Source organism: Nanorana parkeri, unplaced genomic scaffold, assembly GCF_000935625.1.
Source record: "Nanorana parkeri isolate BGI_ZX_2015 unplaced genomic scaffold, ASM93562v1 scaffold194, whole genome shotgun sequence".
Lineage (NCBI taxonomy): Eukaryota > Metazoa > Chordata > Amphibia > Anura > Dicroglossidae > Nanorana > Nanorana parkeri.
Window position 1 is genome coordinate 1,633,002 of NW_017306462.1, and position 22,164 is coordinate 1,655,165.

A 22,164-nucleotide genomic window follows, 5' to 3' on the forward strand; every position below is an offset into this window, starting at 1 on the left:
TATTTATATGTTTTCAATGAAAAGTTGTGTTCTATATCTATGAGGAAATTGTTCATTGCAACTGTCTAGACAAGTGAAACAAAGAGGAAACTGTGTCCACTAACCCCTAGTGATGGGTTTGTGACACCATCTATGCTTTTAGACCTTCTAGTATTGAGAGGTCATTTTAAAAAGGTGTCTTGTGGGAAACACAGGTGGAAGAGTTACACTAATGTTCTTGTAGTGGTATTCACACAAGAATTTGTATGGATTTACAGTATGACGTCACAGAATTTTACAATTTGTGTTTGAGTGTAGTCATGATCTGGAGTAACGAATGGGACAATTTAAATTTGTATTTGTTGTTATTAACACTTGTACATGATTGATTTTCACAAGTCATCACAAGTTTAGCTGTATAGAGATGGAAGGGGAGCGCTGTTTATGTACTAGTTCATGCTGAACTCTAAGATGAAAAAAGTTTTGGGGACAATTGTTTTTTTAGTAATAAATCACCTCAGTTATCCTAGAACAGATTAAATATTGGTGAGCCTCTTGCATGGGCAAAATATGGGTGACCATGGAGACCCAGTACCTCCGTAATCGTCATATGAAACCATACTTATTGGCCTCTAAGATGGTGCTACTCTTGCAAACATAACAGCTTTTCCTACTATCCAGGCCACTTTAGAGATCTGGCAAAGATTTAGCTTGACTCTAAATTGATCCAACTGCCAACAAGCAGGTATGAGAGTGGGAAGTATGTGCAGAAAAGGAGTGCAGAGAGTATAACAGTGAGCATTATGTGCTGGAAAGGAGAGTAGAGGGTATAACATGGGGCACTATGTGTAGGAAATTTGTGCAGAGGGTATGAGGTTGAGCAATATGTACAGGAGAGAATCCCAGAGGGCATAACATGGGGCAGTATGTGAAGGAGAGGCACGTTAAGGGATGCGTAGGCCTATGAATAAATGTGTAAATATTTTTGATTCCTAATCAAAAAGCAAAGAAAGAAATGGAACATTTTCCATCACATCAGAAAGTCTCTGCAAGTGGTTAAAGACCAGCCCATTGGAGGTCCATATCACACTCTGTTATTAGCCCTAGATGGTCTCAATTAATGGTCAAGTCTGTCACATTGCTTGTATTTAGCTATGAATGGGCACCCTTACATTAAAGGTAATTATTATGTGAAGTCAGTTATTCAGTCATTTGCATTGGAAATACTTCCAGTATAATTAGTCCATTGAGTCTGTAATTGGATTTTCCCTGGATTTATGCAAATCTGTACCCAACACTTTGGCACATTGACCCTCCACTAGCTGACAGCTAACATCTCTGCACTTGTCTAAAGTCTGTGCACTTATTTCCAAGTCAGCATTCACCTTATAGTTATCAGGCTTCATTACAATTAGAAGTAGAATGTTAGGAGTAAGCAAAATACCTGGCTATACAACTATACAGCTGTTTCAGGTTTACTGGTCATCTTTAGTGTTGTGCACTGATAAACTGTCTGGTTAACTTTCTCTTTGGTCCACAAGCCCTACTCCATAAGAGCCATTGTTCAAATATACTGCACTAATGATGGTCAACAAGCCTGAAATAGCTCTTTGGCTGTCTATTCTGAGCCAATGTTTGTGTTAGGAGCAGAGTTTTATATTCCAAGATATGTATGCAGTTTCCTCATTCTAATCAAACATGAGCTATTATGTACTGCAAATCCAGGCAGGAAAAAATAGCAGAAGAGCTGATGTTGTTTAGGAAAGACTTCAACTGCATATCCTCTCAGTTTATGCTCATCCGATTTTGGTATAATTAGCTGTAACCTATTTTTTCAGTGCACTTCTGGATGGCACTATAGCCCCATGTCCATCCAATCACCATTTTATGCTTCAATGTTTGAAAGAAGTTGCAGTTTTCTAGCAGAAAGGAGGGTGCTGGAACCAGTGAACACATTTACGTGCATTTCTACAAGTGCACATGCACAGCCATTCAGAAGATGTGGATATGGGCAGCTGTAAGATTTAAGCTAGTGGGGCAACTAACAGGAGAAGAATATTAACTGGATGAATATGAGAAAAACTCCCCAGTAAGCTGGAACCCCCAATCAGTTTAAATGGTCTTTTAAATGGCAAAAGGTCATGCCTTTGTGTAGTGCACATTTGCAACTTTAAAAAAAAAAAACCTTTTCCAATATTGTAGGCCAGCGGGAAGCTGACTGTATTGTTCTTCCCTAAAACAGAAGCCTTGCTGTGTGTGGCGTGTTTTAATTTGATATTCATTTTTTTTACTTGATAATCTTTCACTTCTTACTTACCAAAATGGTGGTTACAATAAGCGTCCGGTTGGCCAGCGAATCTGTAATATTAGTTGATTTGTCCTTTGTATTGTCCGTCATATTAAGACCCATATTTGAATTCCAAACTCCAACCTTAAGGAGAGAAACAAATATTCCTTGGATTACTTAACTTCATCTTGTAAGTTACAGGCCAATGTAGGCATACACATAGATATAGTCAAAGAAAAACACAAACATTGACTTTCCTACACCTTGAAGAAAAGGGACATACAAACTAAGTGAGGAGGTTAACATTTTGTACACAGAGGACAACTGGTCTGCAAGAGGCATGAAAGAGCCAATCAACATGAAACTGAACAGCCATTTCAAAACAAGGGTGGTGTCCTTTGACATAATCTATCACCTACTTACAATGTTGTTTTAACAGCTTTACTTGCGGCGGTTTGACAAAAGTTCATAGCACCATGGCGATTGGATTATGCAATTAAACAGGAGGTTTTACAAATACCCACATATAGTTATTTGACAATGAGCATCTGCCTTGACATAATCCATGGTGATTGGATTAAGGTGGCTGAGTTATCCATGTGGCTGTAAATGATGGGGTATGTTCTTGACACAAGTCCAGTAGAATTTGACTAACTACCACTATCTATCTATCTATCTATCTATCTATCTATCTATCTATCTATCTATCTATCTATCTATCTATCTATCTATCTATCTGCACACAGCACATGTATATTCATATACACAGTATTTTAAAATGTAATTTATTCATATATACATATATATTCATAAATATATTAAATATATATTTTTGTGAAATATTTTTGCATTTCTGCTACTTACCTCGACACTTTTCAATTAACATAATTTTTATGTTTGCTTATCACCTGAGCACGTAGACTAAATAACATAGTCCAACTAAAACACAATGGAGCTGAACTACGGAGGGTGCCACTTTTTGCTTTTTGACTAAGCATTTATTATTTAGCAAACAGTTTGGCTAAAATCATGAGCAGCTTAGCCCTCTGCACAGATCAAACGCTCCCCTTGCGAAAAAAAATCCTATATGTATATATTTTTTTCCTTCTGCTTTATTTCAGTTTGCTAAGTAAATCACCTAGTACGGGGAGGTTGTCAGCCCCTATGAAAAGCCAAGAAGGCAATTTGTTCCATAAGAAATTGACTGTGGAGATTTAATAATACGTTTTAGATGCATAGCAACCAGCCATGCATTTATAAACTCATCCAGCTAACAAGAGGGAGCTTTAATTTAATTTTCCATCATTGCAGGGCCGTGTCCCTTTATTACTTGCTGTGCTGATATGAATAATCAAACACTGGTGTTTCATAACACACATATGATTTATTGAATATAAAAAAATTTGCACTATAAAATAATATATAATAGGCTTCATTGAACTGAAGAAAGAGCCATTTGTTTCTAACACGGCCATAGAGGAGCAGCCTGTGAAATTATTGCCCTTCAGGCCCATGCACAGGGTAAGGTAGAATTGTCATCTTTTTCCTGTTCCGGGTTCCAGTTGCTCCTTTCAGCATGTCATTGCCCTGGAAAAAACTCAGCTAATGCTAAGCCTATCAGCTTTAGCATCCAGCAAGAGCATGTGCAACCTAATTACCCCTGCTAACTGGCTATGTTGCCTGTCTAAATTTGGATTTGAACTAAACACATGCCAAGGATCATGATTCTAGGAAAATCTGCTATAAGTCAACGTTCCTAAAAAGAATGGGCTGTTTACTGGCACATGTAAGGCCACAGATCAGAAGTCTTACATTCCTCAATCTGCATATGATTAAGGGATCATAAGACAACTAAAAAAATTATACAAGTAAGGCCATCACACCCATATGAGCTTGTTGAAAATTCCATTCCAAAGCTATGGACAATAATATACCCTCGTCTGGGAAGGGTTTCTACAAGATTTTAGAGAGTATTTATGGGAATTTGAGCCTGCTTTGCCAAAAGAGCAAGAGTACCTGAGGTCAGGTACTGTTGTTGGATGAAAAGACCTAGCTGACAATCAGCATTACAATTAATTCCAAAGCCCAATAGGGCTAAGGTCAGGGCTCTCTGGAGGCCACTAAAATATCTCCCCATCATGGTGAAATCATGCATTTTATATAGCTGACTTCTTGCACAGGAACACAGAAAAGGGCCTTACCCACACTCTTGCCACTAGGTTGAAAGTGCACAATTGTCTAAAATGTCTTTGTATGCTGTAGCATTATAGCTACCCTTCACTTTAAATGCCTGAACTCAACAATCTGGAGGGGTGTCCCCTTTTGGCCATAGAGGTAGGTGTCATGCTCAGTTGTCCAAAAGCTTTTGTGAAAGCTATAGCATGTCATTTTATCGGAGCATGGAGTTCTCCTTTAGTGAAAAAGAAAACACAAAAAAAATCTGTATACAAAATTGGAGAAGCAAATACACTGCAATCAAAATATTTTTTTTCCTCAGTGTCATTTGGCAAGTAAGACACAGCAGAGAATATTTGGGCCAAATGCCGCAGACCAACCAGTTGGTGATGGCTCGGAAAGGCAGTTTACAAGGTAATCAGTGTTCACTGTTGCAAAAATAACAGCTTGAAGGCTTGAGCCTTGCCAACTGCACACAGATGCAAAACCAGAAGTCTGCCAGGGAGGTCTAGCGGGTGAAAAGATTTAAAATTACATTTTTGAAATAGCAGTAAGGTTTGAAATGGATCTAAACACATTTTCTTTATCAGGACTGTCTCAAAAAATGGTATCCTAAAAAGTATAGAATGTGGGACATAGGAAACTTCAGATTACTTACATCACGTTGGGGATGCCTCCTTTAGCTTGCACACTAAGACATAGAGCAGGATTCAGCATTTTAAAAGAGAACGATGGTGTAACAGCAACCAAAAAAGAAAAAAGTTTTGGGCAGTGCTTAACTACCCAGGCAGTGTTGGTTATATTAAATGCATGACTGGAAATCATCTCTCATTAGTCACTAAAGGAAAATCAATGGGCTAAGCCATGTTTGTCTTCAATAAGCCATGCACGATACTGCAGTGCGGATGGCCACCTACATGCCGCACTCATGCTGGCCAAATACATAACAATACAACTGTTCAATATAATGATAGTTTCAATGAAATAATCACATCCTTCAGAAAACAATACTACAAGTAGGCAGTTTACCTATAAAATATTTATATTAAAGAGAAAATGATTGTCCTATCAGAAAATCTGACTGAGTTTGTTAAAATTGATCTGTAATTAAAAATAAAATAAAGTCTATTATCAAATAATACAAGTTGGTTATTCAGGTTCCAGTTTTACTATACCTGGTGCGTACATGTATAACCATGGAAGGGACATTAACCTGTTATACCCATTGGATGCACTGTAGAATCTATTAATACTTTCTATTTTTAAATAGAGTAAGGAGTAAGTAACGCCTGTCAGATTCTTTTTTTCAGCATCCCTCTCTTTCTATCACTGTAAAAATGTCACCAGGGTAGGTAGTGAGGGAAATCTTTCAAACAGGGACACAATGGCAATAAAAACACTTTCTTTTACTGGTAGGAAAGATGATGACTAGAACCTCAGTTAACTTTTCATTACTGTCTGTATCCAATTAGAATTTTACAGCTCATTCACACCGGATCCGTTTCGTTGAGATCTGTTTTTTAACGGATGCTAACGGAAGGGCATCAAAAAAATAATGAGTATGAATAGGGCAACTGTTCCGTTACTCTGAAAAAAAGTAGAAGATGCACTACTATTTTCAGTGCAACATAAGGCAACGGATCCAGTGTGAACTAGCCCCATTCACACCCATTCATTTTTCGGTGGCCTTCCGTTAGCATCCGTTGAAAAGAGGATTGCATCGCAACAGATCGGAAGTAAATCGGAGTGTATAATAGCAAGTCAACGGACCCTCTGTTTACTTGTGATTTTCTTGTGATTTTGGTGTGAACGGGCCCTCACTATCACTTCTTGCTGCAGTTACATTGGGTACAGCAAGCGAGAAAAAAAAAAAAAGAACAGGGATAAGAGGGGTTCTGACTTTTTCCTACTCTTTTCAAAACTAAAAAAAATAGTTTTGGCTAGGAATATATAGTCTAAGCATTGCAAAATCACTAAAGAAATAACTTTCAGTTGCACACATTCCTCATGTAGCTGAACCCTAAAAAATTTTCTTCGTTCAACTCGTTGGTTCACATTAATTGACGTTCAGTCATGATCATTCTATGGTCTGCTTATCAGCACCCAACGTACTGAGATGACGCTCCGTTTATTTCAGCACTCATCCTAGACCAAGGAAAGTGTTCGCTTCAGGTGTAATATCCACATCATAATAATGAATGTGCCTGTTTTATGCCAGCACATATGTCTGCCTTCACATTCACCCAGGCTATATCTACATAATGAATTCCATCTCTTCTCCCGTGTATGCTTCATGCCCATCATAACACACTGAATAAAGTTTAGTATCAAGGACTAGGCTGTCAGTATTACTCAGAGCTGGCAATGTAATGAGACAGGGAGATGCTGCAAAGCAATGATGCCCACATTATTAAAGCAATGAGCTAGCTGTAACATGGCACGGGCATATCTATGGTCCAATGTTCCTTTCGCAGTATGCAAAACATGCATGGGATACTTAACATAGGCATTGTTTCCAACTTTGTTTATGGCTCAAAACACCATTATTGCACTCAGGCCTGATTTTAGACAAAAGGACACAAATAAAATTGAGGTCTCTTGCAGATTGTTTTGAAATCAATCATTAGGCCTGTATTACATACCTCCCAACTGTCCCACATTTGGACGGACTGTACCTCATTTAGATCCAAATCCCTCTATCCCTCTTTCCTCCTCAGCTGTCCATCTTTTTGGGCTGAAGTACAATATCAATGAAAATTTTCTATTTAACTACCAAAAGTATTATTCTGCCATAAAACCTTCATCTATCAAGTATTTTGTTTGCCAGTATAAATGAAAAATAACCAAATCTGGGTTTAATTATTCATGTTTGGTATTTAAATTCTTAATGTTCTGCATAACTAGGGACATGGCTGGTGTGTTCATTGCTTTAATATATTGGGCTGGAAGATGTCCCTCTTTCCAACCTCAGAAAGTTGGGAGGACTGTTAGCATAATAGTTTAAAGGCCTGTCCTTGGAAATGTTAGTCCTTTGAAAAAGTCACGATTTGATATACTATATGTTTTTATGTTATAATATATGGTGATCTCCAGCTAATAGTACCCTTGACTTCCAGAGTACTATTGGACTTCCAGGGTACTATTGGTACTATCCAGTACCTTGGTTACTTTAGTCTCTAACGGCCCTTCAGTCACCAATCATCCAAGTGCTTATGCTCCTCTAAAACCCCTCACTTTTTCTTTGCCAACTTCCCTGTCACAACAGCCACAGCAAGATCAGGTAGCTTTGTTAGGAGGAATACTTGGTTAGTAAGCCAAAATAAGCCTGATTGATATTCTAAGCTGGATGTTGTAGGCCTGACAAAAATCAGGTCAAACATTTTCATTAAAATGGTTACTCCGAAAATATAAATTTTTGCAAATAGTAGAATATTTTAAATCCTCCAGATAACTGGCTAAAATAAAACCAAACCCTCACAAAAGAATACTGAGTTGTGTAGAGCACTGTGAACAAACAAGGACCAGGTATAGATCTGCACATCATAATGAGTATGGAAAAACTGCCTCCTCCCTTCATCCTGCAGCCAGAAGGTTTCCTGTGATGTATGTTTTGGACGGACAGTCACCAGAGGGAGCAGGCAATGGTCTGCTCTGTGCTGCTCTGCTCCTACACTTCTCTCTCCCCCTGAGGATCACTTCCTGAGAGAGGAAGAAGCAATACTGCAAAGTTTCTTACTAAGTTGGAATGTGCGACTGCCCATTAGGTCAGGCATTCGGCTGACCTTTTTCGGCTCTTCCAGGGCAGATCATCCCACTTCACATGTGCCTGGAACAGCTGATCTGTCTCAAATGTCACTTCTATCATACTTTGTGAGTGCCGCAGAGGGGGGGGGGACTTTGTGAGTGCTTCACAAACAGTAATTGCAGGAGTGTTAAAGCGACACAGATATATTTTTTGTATATCTTTCATATATCTTTGGCGCTGGCTGATTTTAACACTTCTGCAGTTCCTATTTGTGAATCACCCCCCTCTGTGGCATTCCAACAAAGCGTTGAAATGCTTGACCTATTGGGCAGTCACACATTCCACCGATGTGATACTGGGCGGGATCACGTTGGAATCTGTGATCGCGTCACCGGTCACACATTCCAACATAGTCACAAACTTTGATAGAACACCGGTACAGCCCCTTGCTGCCTGAGGGATCTCTGTTTATTAGGGGCACCGTGCACATGGCTGTGTGCACAAATAAATGTGGTGCAGTGCAAGGCACTGCAGCATGTATAGTTTATTGGGCCCATTCCCCAAGTGGAAGTGCATGCTCTAGGAGTGGCTGAAAGTCATAGCTTTACTGTGGTGACCAAGGCAGAATGTTCCAGCACACTGTATGCTTCTTGTAGTTCACCTCAAGAGTACACAGGAAAGAGTGACATTGCTACAGGTGAACTTAGCAAACTGTAGTCGCCCTAAAAAAGGAAGTGTCTGATGCACTCAGTTGGTAAAATGAAATTGAAAGCAGGATATACGGACACAAACGCTTAAATGTTTTGTTTTTACAGAATCATGTGCAACAACATATTTGGTTTAGATATATTTTATCAATAATATATCTCAAAATGGATTGTTTCAGAATACCTACAGCCCATGCACAAACCGAATTATCCACCAACATCAAGATGTGTACTGAGCCATAATGCACCCTCTAGTCCCTAGACTTAAGTTATTGGGAGCTAAATATTTGTTTAACATTTCATACATTTTTCTGGGCACCAAATGTTCTTGTTAGCAACTGGTTAATATACATCGGTAATGTATACACAGGAAGGTAAACGCATCATTAAAAAGGAAGAGTTCTGAGCTTTATCAAAGCTGATTTAACCACTGGAAAGAGGTTTGATTCGCACTGCTGTGTTGCTCTATTGATCATGATGCGTTGTCATAGTCCCTGTACTTCAGCAATGCTCTGGACTAGGTACTAATAGAACACTGTGCTTTCAGGTTTCGCTGAGTGTTTGGCTTAAGTACACTGATCTCCCCATAACAAATCGATAGATCATTTTTTTTTCAGGTTGCGCTAATTTCTTTGCATTGTGTTCAGCAATACTACTATGGAATGAACTCCAGCCGTATAGAAATAAAAAACTGCAAAGCAGTACTCACACAGGAAGAAGGGCTGGCAGTATAAGGGTTTGTGCTGATAAGCTTTTCTTCACTTCAGAACTGCTTTTCTCCCCACACAAGTGCAGGTCAACTACAGGTCAGTTGCACCCAATGACTTCTAAATGATCTCATACTGATGTCAAAAGCACACGGCATTTGTCCGTACAAACCTATCGACCATAGGCTCTAAGCAAGTTTGAACTGTATTGCTTTTCAGTGTTGTCAGACTAACACAAGCAACCTGCTAACAGAAGGGGAAAACACATGTGCTGTTGTTTCTCTTATTGTTTAATTAACAGTCACCTATCAGATGTGTCAGGATCATACCTATGATTTCAGGGAGTTGAAGGTGTAGAAAGTCCTGGAGCGTCCTCTAAATCAAAGGGGGTGGCGATAGCATTCCACAAAGATTGTCCTTTTATTGAACAAGGAAAGTATGCGGATCCAAATGGACGTTATTTAATGGTCAAAGGACACATCGATGGTCAGGCTTATACGTTTGTAACAGTATACGCGCCCAACACAGGGCAGCTCTCCTTTTTAGATTTGGTATTAGACAAGTTGGTCACATTTAGGGAGGGTTGTGTTATGTTGGGCGGGGACTTCAAATTTTGCCCGGATCCTAGGGTAGATACATCTACTGGTTGTTCTTCTCATTCGATGGCCATGGGGAGGAGGTTTGGCAAGGCTCTCCAGGGAGCACATTTGGTGGATTGATGGAGAGCCTTGCATGCTAAAGATAGAGATTATAGCTTTTATTCTAGAGTCCATAAAACCTACTCTAGGATCGATCTACTATATGTGGATCAATATTATTTGGATAATGTGGAAGGGGCAAGTATTGAGCCGATTACTATCTCAGATCATGTGGCAATTTCGATCAATATTGTGAGGCCAGGTTCAGCATCAAGAGAATGGATGTGGAGATTAAATGAAAACTTATTGGACGACATGACCACATCAGGCCTTGTTATGAAAGCCATAGAATCCTACTTTGTTCTGAATAAGGCTGGGGAGGTGCGGGAGGGTTCGGTATGGGAGGGTCACAAGGCAGTTATTAGGGGAGAACTGATCTCAAGGGGCTCGTATCTGAATAAGGCCAGAAAGAGGGAGCTGGCTACATTATTAGAACAATTACGAGTGGCAGAATTAAAACATAAGAGAAATGACTCATCTGTAGATGAGCAGAATTTGGAGTCTTTGCGGTCGACTCTAACTCGATTATTAGCAGAACGGGCGCGTAAAAGTGCAAGATCTATATCCCATAAATTTTATGAATATGGTAATAAATGCGGTAAAATGTTAGCAAGGGCACTACAAAAACAAAGAACCCGGACATGTATATCGAAGTTGCAAACTACTTCGGGAGAAATGGTCCAACATACTTCAAAGATATTGGAGGTTTTTCGGCAATATTATGCTATATTATACAATCTGCCAGGAGAAGGATCTCCAATATCTAGAGATAATAAGCGTTCATTTATACGTATGTATTTAGAGATGGAAAATAGTAAAAAGGTGTCAGCCCAGCAAGCGGAGGAACTAGATAGGCCTATAACGGTACAGGAGATGGAATCAGTGATTAAAAGACTCCCTGATGGGGAAACTCCGGGACCTGATGGGTTCACAAAAGCCTATTATATAAAGTTCTTACCGTTATTAGGCCCCCATATGTGTAGATTCTTTAATAAAATTATTTCTGGAGAACCTATTCCACCATGGGGGGTCACTTACTGTGATTGGCTGAGTCAAGTTGTCCAGGAGGAGCAACCAGGCTGGTTAGAGCAGGGGGAGGGGTGGTCCAGGCAGTTGGGAGCCAGCACATGGTTAATACACTTTCCGCCCTCCCTCCCATAGGTTTTTTGTTTTCTGCATGTTATTTCTTTGCTTTGCTTGTCTTTCAGATGCTGGTTCTCGGTGGCGTTGCTTAGGTCTGCGCATGGCGAGCTACGGTGGGGTGACCCTTTTGGATGTGTCCGTGGTGTGCGGTCCTGCTGTTGTCCGGCGGGTTCAGCAGAGAGAGAGGTCAGAAATAGGTGTAGGAGGTCTCTGCTGTTACTTCCCATGTTGTCCCTGAGTCGGTGGGTTGCGGCTAGGGGCCAGTGGTTTTAAGGGGGTAAGCAGAGATCTTCTGTGGTTGAGTAAGTGGTGCCTGAGCAGACCTCACGCCAAATAATAGTTTACTGATACATTGTTGTTTATGGTCATAATTAATGTTTGAACTAAAATTATATATTTAAATATATTTTGTAATAAACGGCTGCTACAGCCATTTTATACCCATCCTGGTGTGGTCTATCATTGTAATGTGGGCATTGGTCATGGATGGGTTAGGGGCTGTAGCCAGCAGTGGGTGGTTGGGCAATGGACAGCTGTGCCTTACCCTGTCATGAACTGTGGACATAGAGGATATCAGCAGCTAAAGGAATAAGCCACACCATATATGTGGAGAATATAACTGAAGTAATGTCAAATCAGACATTGCATGAAAAAAAATATGTATTTCATATTCTATATATTGTTTTTACACATCTATCATTGAAATGTGAAAAATGGAAATACTTGTTATTTTTTTCTGCACAAACGTGGCTCCACCTATTCCATGCTGTCAATTCAGTTTAGTATTCACAGAATGCCAAAATTAGTAGGACTATTCCAACTCAGATCCGTGTCTGCTGGTCACGTGATGTACATGTGCATCCATTGCAGCACACTGGCAAAAAGGTAGCAGGACTTATTTAGAAGAAAACTGGTGCTTCGGAGAACTGTAATCCTAGCACACTCATAAAATTTTTGTAATATTTCATGGATTCAGAAATGTAACTTTAGTGTGAAAGTCCTGCGCTCCTGCAAAGGTGCCAAGTAAAGGCAGACATAAGTAAACTACAGTACTACAGTATATGAGCTTAGTGTACTGAAAGCAGATGTTGTCCAACCTGTACGGAGATCAATAGCTCAAGATTAAATTTACACATAGGAATGAATAAATCAGAAGAGTCTAATGCCTGTCAATGCAGCTGTGTACAGAAGCAGAGAATCTGAAAGTAAACAGTTTTTCTTGTCATCACTTTTTAGATAACCCATATTGCTCTGGAAACCATATGTCATGGGTGCACCTGGTATTAAATATGTATCTGTATTTATGTATGTATTTACACATTTATGCACAGAGGTAATAATTAAAAAGAAACAGATATGAACCATCAGTTTAAAATGTTAAAAATAAATGTTAACATTGACCTAAAACTATTAAAGATTTGCTGAAATAAAAGGAAAATGAGGAGACATATCTATACATTATGTATTCACATTCTGTTTCATATACATCACCAGAAATAAATGAAAAATACATATCAAGAGGGGAAAAAAATCAGCATTGACAAATGACCACTATTGCAGATGAGGCATAAGATGCTGCCTGCAAAATGTAATAACACAGCTTCAACAGCGAATAGAAAACAATCTGGAAATATGATTTAGGAATTAGAGGCTGAAAAACAGAATTACTGAGCATGCAATCCTCTGCAAGGAAAACCAGGCTGTTCAGCATTTGCAAGGGGGTTGTCTAGAGAGGTTCTAATAAAACATATGCAGAGATGTCAACCTGACCCAATCCATCTGGTGATATCTATCTGTACCTGCACTTATTACTCATGTTTAGTAAACATCTGCTCGATAACTAATTCAGAATTATATTTTTTTTCCCCATACATCAGCTGAGTCCTAGTTTCTTATATAATGAAAAATATCATCTTGTTGCTCTCTATTCTATAAAGACTCACTCCTAGGTAAAAAACAAGCAAACCATAACCTGTAGTGCCTAGAGCCTCTTCTGTGCCTTTGTGACCCATCAGTGCAGAAAGTTTGGAGTATAAAGTAGAACTAGCATCAGATATATTGTTTCATGCTAAGTATATGTCAGTGTAACTTCCAGATGTTTCTTACCTCTAACAAAGATCCCAATTAATACTCCCCCGACAATGCCTTTATCTGTTTTTCTTTCAAGGCCATCATCTCCTTTCTGGACTGATACGGCGGCTCAGAGATGACAGAATCATGTAAATCCTGGTGCCTGTGCAGTTCTTGGCTCCGAGCCCTTGGTTCTTGCTGAGCCAGCATCTCAGTCTGGGAAGTAGATGATGTGATCTCCAGGATGTTTTGCCCAGCATTACATTTTAGGTTAGCCGATATAGTATACCAATAAACTCCAAACTTCTGCACTAAATTATGGTTACCAGGCCACAACCCTGCATTAGTTATCCATTGCTAAAACAGTTCCACTATACAGAGGTTATAGAACAGCATATACTTCAGTACATTGTAATATAATGCACTAATTGATGGTTGACGGGCTACAATCATGTACTAAGTCTCCATTGCTAAAACCAGTTCCACTATACTATACAAGAGAAGATATACATATACTACAGTACATTGTAATATTATGGAACTTTAAGTACAAACTGCTTAGCCCCAAATGGACACTGTAGATAAGTTTGAAGGTTCAAGGCAAGCTTATCATAGCCTATGCAACAACTGGCTCCCTACCATAGCTAGAATTTGGCAGCAAAGAAAGCAGGAAAACAGAATTCCAGGCATCAGGAAATGGGTTACGTTCTGACCTGACTTCTGTTATTATGCATTGTCATACCATAAGAACTGTGAAGGGTTTTCCCTAGACAAAATGAGCACTTAACCCTTGCAGTGCTAGGGGTGGCCCCACTGCAAGAGTTAAGATTATTTCTGCCCAGAGTTCTTCTTTATCAGGACAGCAACATCTAACACGAAAGTCAAAAACAGGGTGTCTAATACAGTATTATGAATGGGATAAATTAACGCCATTGGAACATTAGGACAACATAACACCTTCTAAACAAATAATAAGACAATAAATCTATAATTGCAGTTTAATTATCCCTTTCCTAGCAGATTTGCCATTATAACGGCAGTCATAATTGGCTCAATAATACACCCTCCAGTATACTGAGATACTTGCTATAAAATTATCTTATGATAGACCTGCTTCTTTCCTCCAAAAGACTGAAAAAGCACCAAAGACTACATCCAGTATTAGTACTGCCCATAGCAATTAGATTTCAGCTCTCACTTTTCTTTTTGCACGAGAAAAATTACATCTGGAATAGGTCTGATGTCTATGGGCAACAAAGCCACTATTTATCTTGACCCTTTATTTTAAAAAAAGGTGCCCTATTATTTCTAACCATATTCATATATAAAAACCTTGTAAGGTCACATGACAGAATGCTGCCTGTATGTCAGATATACCTCGGGGAAACAAAAGAGTGTCACAAATAACTTCAGTAACAAGATTTCTGCATTTCCACCTTTGTGTCCTAAGCCAAACTCAGGAACACAGGTTATAAAATGACCCTAGACTATCTCCAGACTCTAGATCATTGCTCGGCAGACCATAGCTGGTCATGAAGCAAGGCAGAACCTTGCCTCTCACAAATGAACCTATTCCACAAAGGATGATAAAATAAAAATGAACAAGTTAAAGCTGATTTAAACAGGCCTTGGGGCACTTCAGCAGAAGAAAGCCAGTGGAGCATAAGAGGATGTAATGAACACAAAAAAAATAATTGCATTCTGCCTCAGGCAACGATATTCGAGAGTACCAATTGCCAACCACTAATACCTCTTGTTATAGAAAACACAATTAATATATTATCTTAATAGTGCCTGTAAAACACAAAGCTATAGGGAAATGTGGGCAATGTGTTTATATTTTAACTAGCACATGTGTTGCTATATATATATGATCTAGGTCTAATGATCAAGGGATAATATTCTGGATAAACTGCAATTATTGATGATATAGACAAGAACCAACCGTTTAATACACATCCATAGAGGATTATGACACCACATTCATGTACTATACAAACCTTTTTCCATACTTTATTTAAATGGCTAGTAGTTTCTCCAGCAGCCTTATAAAAAAGAAGAAATAATAAAAGATGAGATGAAATAGTTACATTTTTTTTAAATTCAGCAAATATGGTAGATAGTGAATCTCCAAGAGTCAGTCTACACTAAAGTGATATTTTAGATATAGATGATGCTTAGTAGCATTTTTTTAAGTCTTGGATGCTCCAAACGCCAGATATCCCTGCCATAATCTCTGGCTGTTTGTTTAGCGGGGAGTTTCTCACCCACCTCTTTGTGTTCCAGTTGTTACATTCTCCATAATATAAAATAAAGAATCCAGCATGGAGAGTGAAAACCCCTCATAATGGCCATACCACAGGTGTGTAGACTGAGGAACCTAATCGAACAGACCAATTAGGACCCCTAGAGATAAAAGAAATTGCCAGGTGTTTAACCCCCCAGCACCTACCAAAGCTGAAATACTAGTCTTGAGTGGACTGACCCAATAAAGATGTCATGACCCATATTAAGTTGTTCTTATGAGACCAAAATACAGATTTCCCATTTATGTTTGACAACGTGAAAAGTCAGAGGGAAATAAATGTTCTGGAAGTGCAGGAACCTGAACGAACCATGTGGAACAAAGCTTCATACTATGGTTCATTGTTCTACACTCTGTAAAATGCCATAAAATGCCATTTAGGTAGGTACATCAGTCAATGTATCTATGTCTGTGAAGTTTCCCAAATATCCACGTCATGATATAACTAGTAGTATTTAGTCACATGGTTTTGTGTTGTTAGTATGTTATCTAAGTCACTTCTACAGTTCTGATGAGCTCTGATGTGTGTGTGGAACATATTCCAGTATATACTGTATAAATGCTAAGGTATTTACCTGACAATTATCAGATGTGGCCTAAATAAATGTTTTCAACATAACAGGACAAGTCCAGTTGAATATAACCAACTTCTACTAGTTAGTCAGTGTATCCTCACTGCTTTTATATTTCAGGAAAGATAGGGCTGTCTTTTGGCAATAAAATAAATATATTTTTACAGTTAACAAACCACACAAGTGGAAACATTCTACCATTAGACAAATATAATTGATTTACCTGTTTATGGATAATAGGTATACACAAGATTGTAAGTGAAAGTGGAGCTACAGTCAAAGCGTTTCTTAATTTTGGATTCAGTGGGGAAGAGTTAGAACCCTAGTAAGGTTTTTTATTCTTAGCGTCCCCAATAGACTTACAGTATCCCGGCACCAGCCCAAGTCCCAAGCCTCTCTCTAGCCAGAGGTGCTGGCAATGCTCCAGGCTCTGTCACTTCCCTCCTTACCTTCAATCACGGTCATCACAGAGAAACTGCACTTCACCTTTACTCTAAGACATTTCGCCTTCATACTGGCTCCATGACTAAGCCCCAACAGGGGGTGAAATGTATCAGCAGAAGGGTGGAGTGGAGTGTCTCTGGAAGCTGCAATAAAGTTTATTGAAGTTTATGGGAAGAGGTGTGTGGAGTAACAGTGATTGAACTCTTTGCATCTTTATAGGTGAGATTTCTCATATTATGATGACCCGTGAACTTGACCATATTCTATTAAGAACTCAGAAACAATTTTTGGCTGAAGTTCCACTTGTGATGTAAAATCTGTAAAGGAAGTGTAAAGGAACTACAAGGTCTGAAATCTAAGATAATTTATCTTTCTTAAAATATACTTATTTCTTTTTAAGTGATTTTATTAAAAGTATAAGATACATTAAAATATTGAAAAGACTCCATTAGAGTGCCATAAGCTTATTTTAAACAGTTAAATCAATCAGAGAGTGCATCTCAGGCCACCTGAGAGAAAGCGGGACTGCTATATATCATAGACACCTATTGTTTTTGGGAAATTAAGTGATGTCATCTAGGCAATTTCAAAAGTTGTGGAATAACTTGCTGCATTAAATAAAGAATGAGTCCAAAAGTGCGAGAAATAGAAAAGAGAGGCAAACCAGGCATTGGGGAGATAGAGAAGGCTAGATAACTGAACAAGAAGAGGATGTGTGGAGAGGGTACAGGGTGGGCTTGGTCATGGCTTATTAGTGGTTCACTATTTCTTTGGATAGTTTGGCCATATGTAGTTGGCACATAAGGGTTGAACCAGTGTGACCAAACTGTCTTGAATTTCTGCGTGGAATCATAGCGAATGTCTGGCAACTTCTTGTTAATTAGGTACCATGTAATTTTTTGCTTGACCTGTACTATTGTAGATGTGGTCAATCTCTGTTTGGCTGCAGTAAAGATTAAGGTTAGACATTTTGTTACATCCCTCCAGTTTAATTTAAGGAGACCCTGTCACCAAAAAAATGAAGTATTAAGTAAAATAAGTATTTTAAATGCTTAATTGCAGCATTTTTCCTTTCCATAAACTATTTTTATTTACTTGCAATGTGCATTTAAGCTTGCTAGGGAATTTAACCAGCCTGGGAAGAGCTGATTTCCTAGCACAGCAATAGCTTTCCCTCCCTTCTACCAGGCCATAGTCCTCTCCTCTTCTAGGAGTGACTAATTACAGTCTGTGTTGACCCAGCTCCTCCACCCCTCCCTACAAAATCCTTTGTGTAGCTGGGGAAGAAATGAAGGGGGATACTAGAGAATATCCCTTGAGTGACCACTCTAACTCTGCTGGAGCTGCTGATATCACATCCAAGAATGTGGCACCACACCAGTCTTAGGGTTTCTGGATGTCTACATAAGGGAGGCTTTTATGGGTAAATAACATGCCTAAAATATTTTAAATGACCATATAATAAGAGATTGTTGTTGAAATTAATGGTCTGGGGACAGGGGATTTTTTAAAGCTAAACCCCAGTCATCTGTAAAAAAAAAGGTGCTGCAAGGTTTAATTGTTCCTTTTATCTAGGGGAGGAAAAATAAGCAGCAATACTTACCTCATTCCTCGCTCCCCCAGCAGCCGGCACCCTCCTCCAATCTCCAATGCACCCTGTATGTGAGTCGGAGAGGCCGCTACCAGTCAGGTGGCGAAGAGGAGCGGCGTTTTGGGACTGGTCATGCAGCGGGGAGGAAGCCTGTGAAAGCGAGGTATAAAGTAAGTATTGCTGCTTTTTTCTTATCCCCTAGACTAAATGAGAAATTAAGCCTTGCAGTGTGGTGGGCCGGGTGGAGGGCACTGCCTGTGAATTTTTACAACTGACTAGATTTCCGCTTTAAGCAGGGCTTCATATGGGTGTATTCTGGATGCCTCTACCTAATACTGTGTAAATAGGCTGGTAGACAGTAATCCAGTAATGTCTGATTTTAGGACAATCTCAACATATGTGCCAGATGTTCCGGGGGGAATTTTGGATGCCTTTGGGTACTATATACCATTTTATAAGTAACATAACTCATTTATGTATTTATTTTAATATAGGCTAAAGGGCTAGTCTATCCAAAACTTGATAGTTTCTTTTTATACTGATAACAGTAGGTGGGAATAAACCAACCAGGATTCACTCAAAAGTGAAAGATAATTGTGGGTAAATGATGCATTCTCATATTTTCTATTCCATCACCTTCTCACATTTTCTATTCTATTTCCCTCCCATTTCCCTCTATCTTGCAGGTTTTACTGGTTTTGCATGATTTAAACTGAGCTGCAGAAAATTATATATTGTCATGACGGTAGGCAGAAAAGGCTGGCATGGCTGTTAATAATTTGTTTTTGGAACTTTAAAGGGATTTTCCTCCTGTACTGATAAAGCCCCACCCAAGACTAGCAAAGTTCCTCCTATATATCTATAATCTCTGTACATTTTTATTACAGTGACTACCAGGCAGGGGAATCTGATGTATGTATGTATGTATGTATGTATCTGATGTTCTCTGATGACAGCTAAACTTGTCACCTAATTCATCCACAAGTGTTACAGCACAAAGGACTAGCATTGCACCTAACACTTCAAAAAATATGCAGCAGAACTCCAGCAAAACATTTTGATTACAGTGTGAAAGGGTTGAAGAGACCATGACACCAGATTGAGGCTGCTATTGGGCGCCACCATCTTGGATGTGATGTTAGCTATCAGCTGTCCCAGCAGACTGTTACTTAATTTATGGCCTTTAGCAGCCTTTCTCAACCAGGGTTACATGGAGCCCTAGGGTTCCTGCAGAGGTTGATAGGAGCAATAAACTATTTGTGCCTCTCAGATAAGCTACAACTGACACCAATGATCATTTCATGAATCTGTAAAGGGAGCCTTCCTCCTACTGACCACCAATGTAAGAAGAGTTCTTCTAATTTTCCATCAGTGTATTAGGTCCCTTCACTGACTACCAATGTATGGAGGCACTTCTTCCATGACTGTCAATGTAAGGGGTCACTTTTCAACTGACCCTCAAGGTGAGGGAACACTACAATTTTTACTGTCTGTCTTTCTTTTCTGGCCAATATTGTCATTTGTTTTATTTCATTATCATTAATAATGAGAAAATGATATCTACAACATTTGTCTAACGAGCTGTATATATAATAATTATTAGCAAGGGTATCCTGAGACCTGAAAGTTATTTCAAGGGTTCCTCCATGATAAAGGGATTGAGAAAGGCTGTTATATATTATAGTATATATGGAGGTGAGGGAAGGGGAGGAGAAGCTGGGCCAGCAAGGAAGGAGGGAATTGTGCTAGGGAATTCACACTTTCTGGAATGTCAATTCCCTAGTAAATTCAGAGGCATATTGCAAGTCAATTAAAAATGTTTATAGGGAAGAAAAACACTACAAGTAAGCATTTAAAAATACTTGATATTTCTGTGCTTTTACCTGTAATTTGTTTAAAGTTGGTGACAGCATCTCTTAAAGGCCACTGTCAGAATTTTATTGCTGTCTTCATTTCCATCAGGGAGATATGCTCTTAACTCCTCTCCCCAAAGTGAAATGAAATCCAACTTTTAACAGTTGTACTTGTAAACAGAGCATGAGTCCCCACTGAAAAATACTGTTTCACCTCTACTTTTGTTCCAAAGGCAACCATGACAATTTGGATGTCCTCTAACTTTTTATTCAGGTTACAATGGTTTCCTAGAGAAATAGCAAGGGAAAATGTACCCAACAAGGACACAAGTAACAATAAAACCTGCCAGGGTTCTATGTTTCCCACACTCAATCCGAAGCTATTAAAATAGTTTGGCATTCTACGCTAATTCTTCATCTTTTGTGGCAACCAAGTTGTCTATCTCTCCTCCTACACAGCATTTTTTGTTATGTTTCCTTTCTGTGATTTTTCTTTTTTCTAGTGCGGGTTTAAATATAAAACAAACCAATCCGGTTTTTGGAGGACAAACCATTAGCTCTTCATTCAGACAGTTTGTCTTGTGTTCATTGCTCTAGACTGGTGTCAAGTGAATCTTGGTAAATGTTGTCACAGAGAAGAAAATCATTTTGCAGCTGGCACAAACAAATGCATTTTGGTTGGGTAACAGCAGTAAGAAAAAATGGATTTGGACACTTTCCAAAAAGAGCGATGCGGCTCCTTTCGCATTTTCCGTAGACTGATGGATTTCATTTGCATTCACATTTACAAGGCTGGCTGCTATGTGAGCGGTAGATAAGCACCAAAGAAGCTCAACAATGGAAATATTTGAAGAATATTAACAAAATCATTGTTACTTTACTTTGAGAACTGAATTTCCTGCTGTACATGGCAGAGGTTATGAAGTCTTGAGCTGGAATAAACTATTGTACTGGAATGTAACCACAAGGGGGCTTCGCCTGAACTGATAAGGCCGCAGAATGTTATCAAATTGCATTTTAACAACGTGTATAAATATCTCAAAATAATAGTACCAATAAATAACTAATAAAACAAGAACCTGATGTACCCTCTCACTCATTCATGACAGGTCCAAGAGCAAATAATGGAACAACCTCCGATGCAATAAATTTTGCCACAATTAAAGCATCAACAAGCTTAATTAAAAACAATTCAGGTGATGAGAGATCTGTCCTTCCGTGAGAGCACAGAGATCTTCCACTGTCACTTGCTCAACTTGACTTAAGGTAGTATTAAACTCTCAAACTTGTTTTCAATAACGAATCCAGTTCAAACAAATATATCACCCAGCAAAGTATTAATTTATATTTCTGACCAAGCACTTAAAGTGACATTAAACCCTCAGATTTTTCAACATAAAAAAATACTGTAATGTGCGCCTTACTGTAATCCATGTTTGTTTCCCTTCTCTTTGCTGCTCTTCCTTTTAAATCTGTATCTGTTCTCATGCTCTGCAGAACTTCTGTTTTGCAGCAGACTGCCTTGTCTCAGGAATGGATACACGGTGTCTGTGTATACGTTTGTATAGGCTTGAAACCTGAGCCAGCACTACAGGAAGAGGCCCTGAGCTGAAAAGGGAAGTTCTGCCCAGCATGAGAAGACATGAGGATTTAAAAGGAAGAGCAGCAAAGAGAAGGGAAACAACCATGGATTACAGTAAGGCACACATTAGAGTATTGGTTTATGTTAAAAAATCTGAGGGTTTAATGTCACTTTAAGTCATCGTGTTTCTTAACAGCTGGTTCAAAGTCTCTCAGCTCAGCTTCCCAGAACTTTCTGTCCAGGACAAGATCACAAGAGACAGCACAATCTCCAGAAATTGTTCATCTACGAGCTTGAAGAAGGGAA

At 39.0% G+C, this 22,164-nt stretch overlaps 1 protein-coding gene across 5 annotated transcripts in view; it reads right to left on the minus strand.

Moving 5' to 3' along the window:
• Nucleotides 1–22,164, minus strand: part of GRIK1 (glutamate ionotropic receptor kainate type subunit 1) — a 160,426-nt gene that overhangs the window by 62,626 nt on the left and 75,636 nt on the right. For 2 of the 5 annotated variants that reach the window (XM_018555371.1, XM_018555372.1), the window contains exons 8-10: nt 18,436–18,573; nt 15,512–15,556; nt 2,297–2,410 (exon numbers count right to left, since the gene is read on the minus strand). In XM_018555371.1, coding sequence (XP_018410873.1) covers nt 2,297–2,410; nt 15,512–15,556; nt 18,436–18,573 — 297 coding nt within the window. The remainder of the gene's footprint in view (nt 1–2,296; nt 2,411–15,511; nt 15,557–18,435; nt 18,574–22,164) is intronic. The other 3 variants (XM_018555374.1, XM_018555375.1, XM_018555373.1) reach the window with 2 other exon arrangements.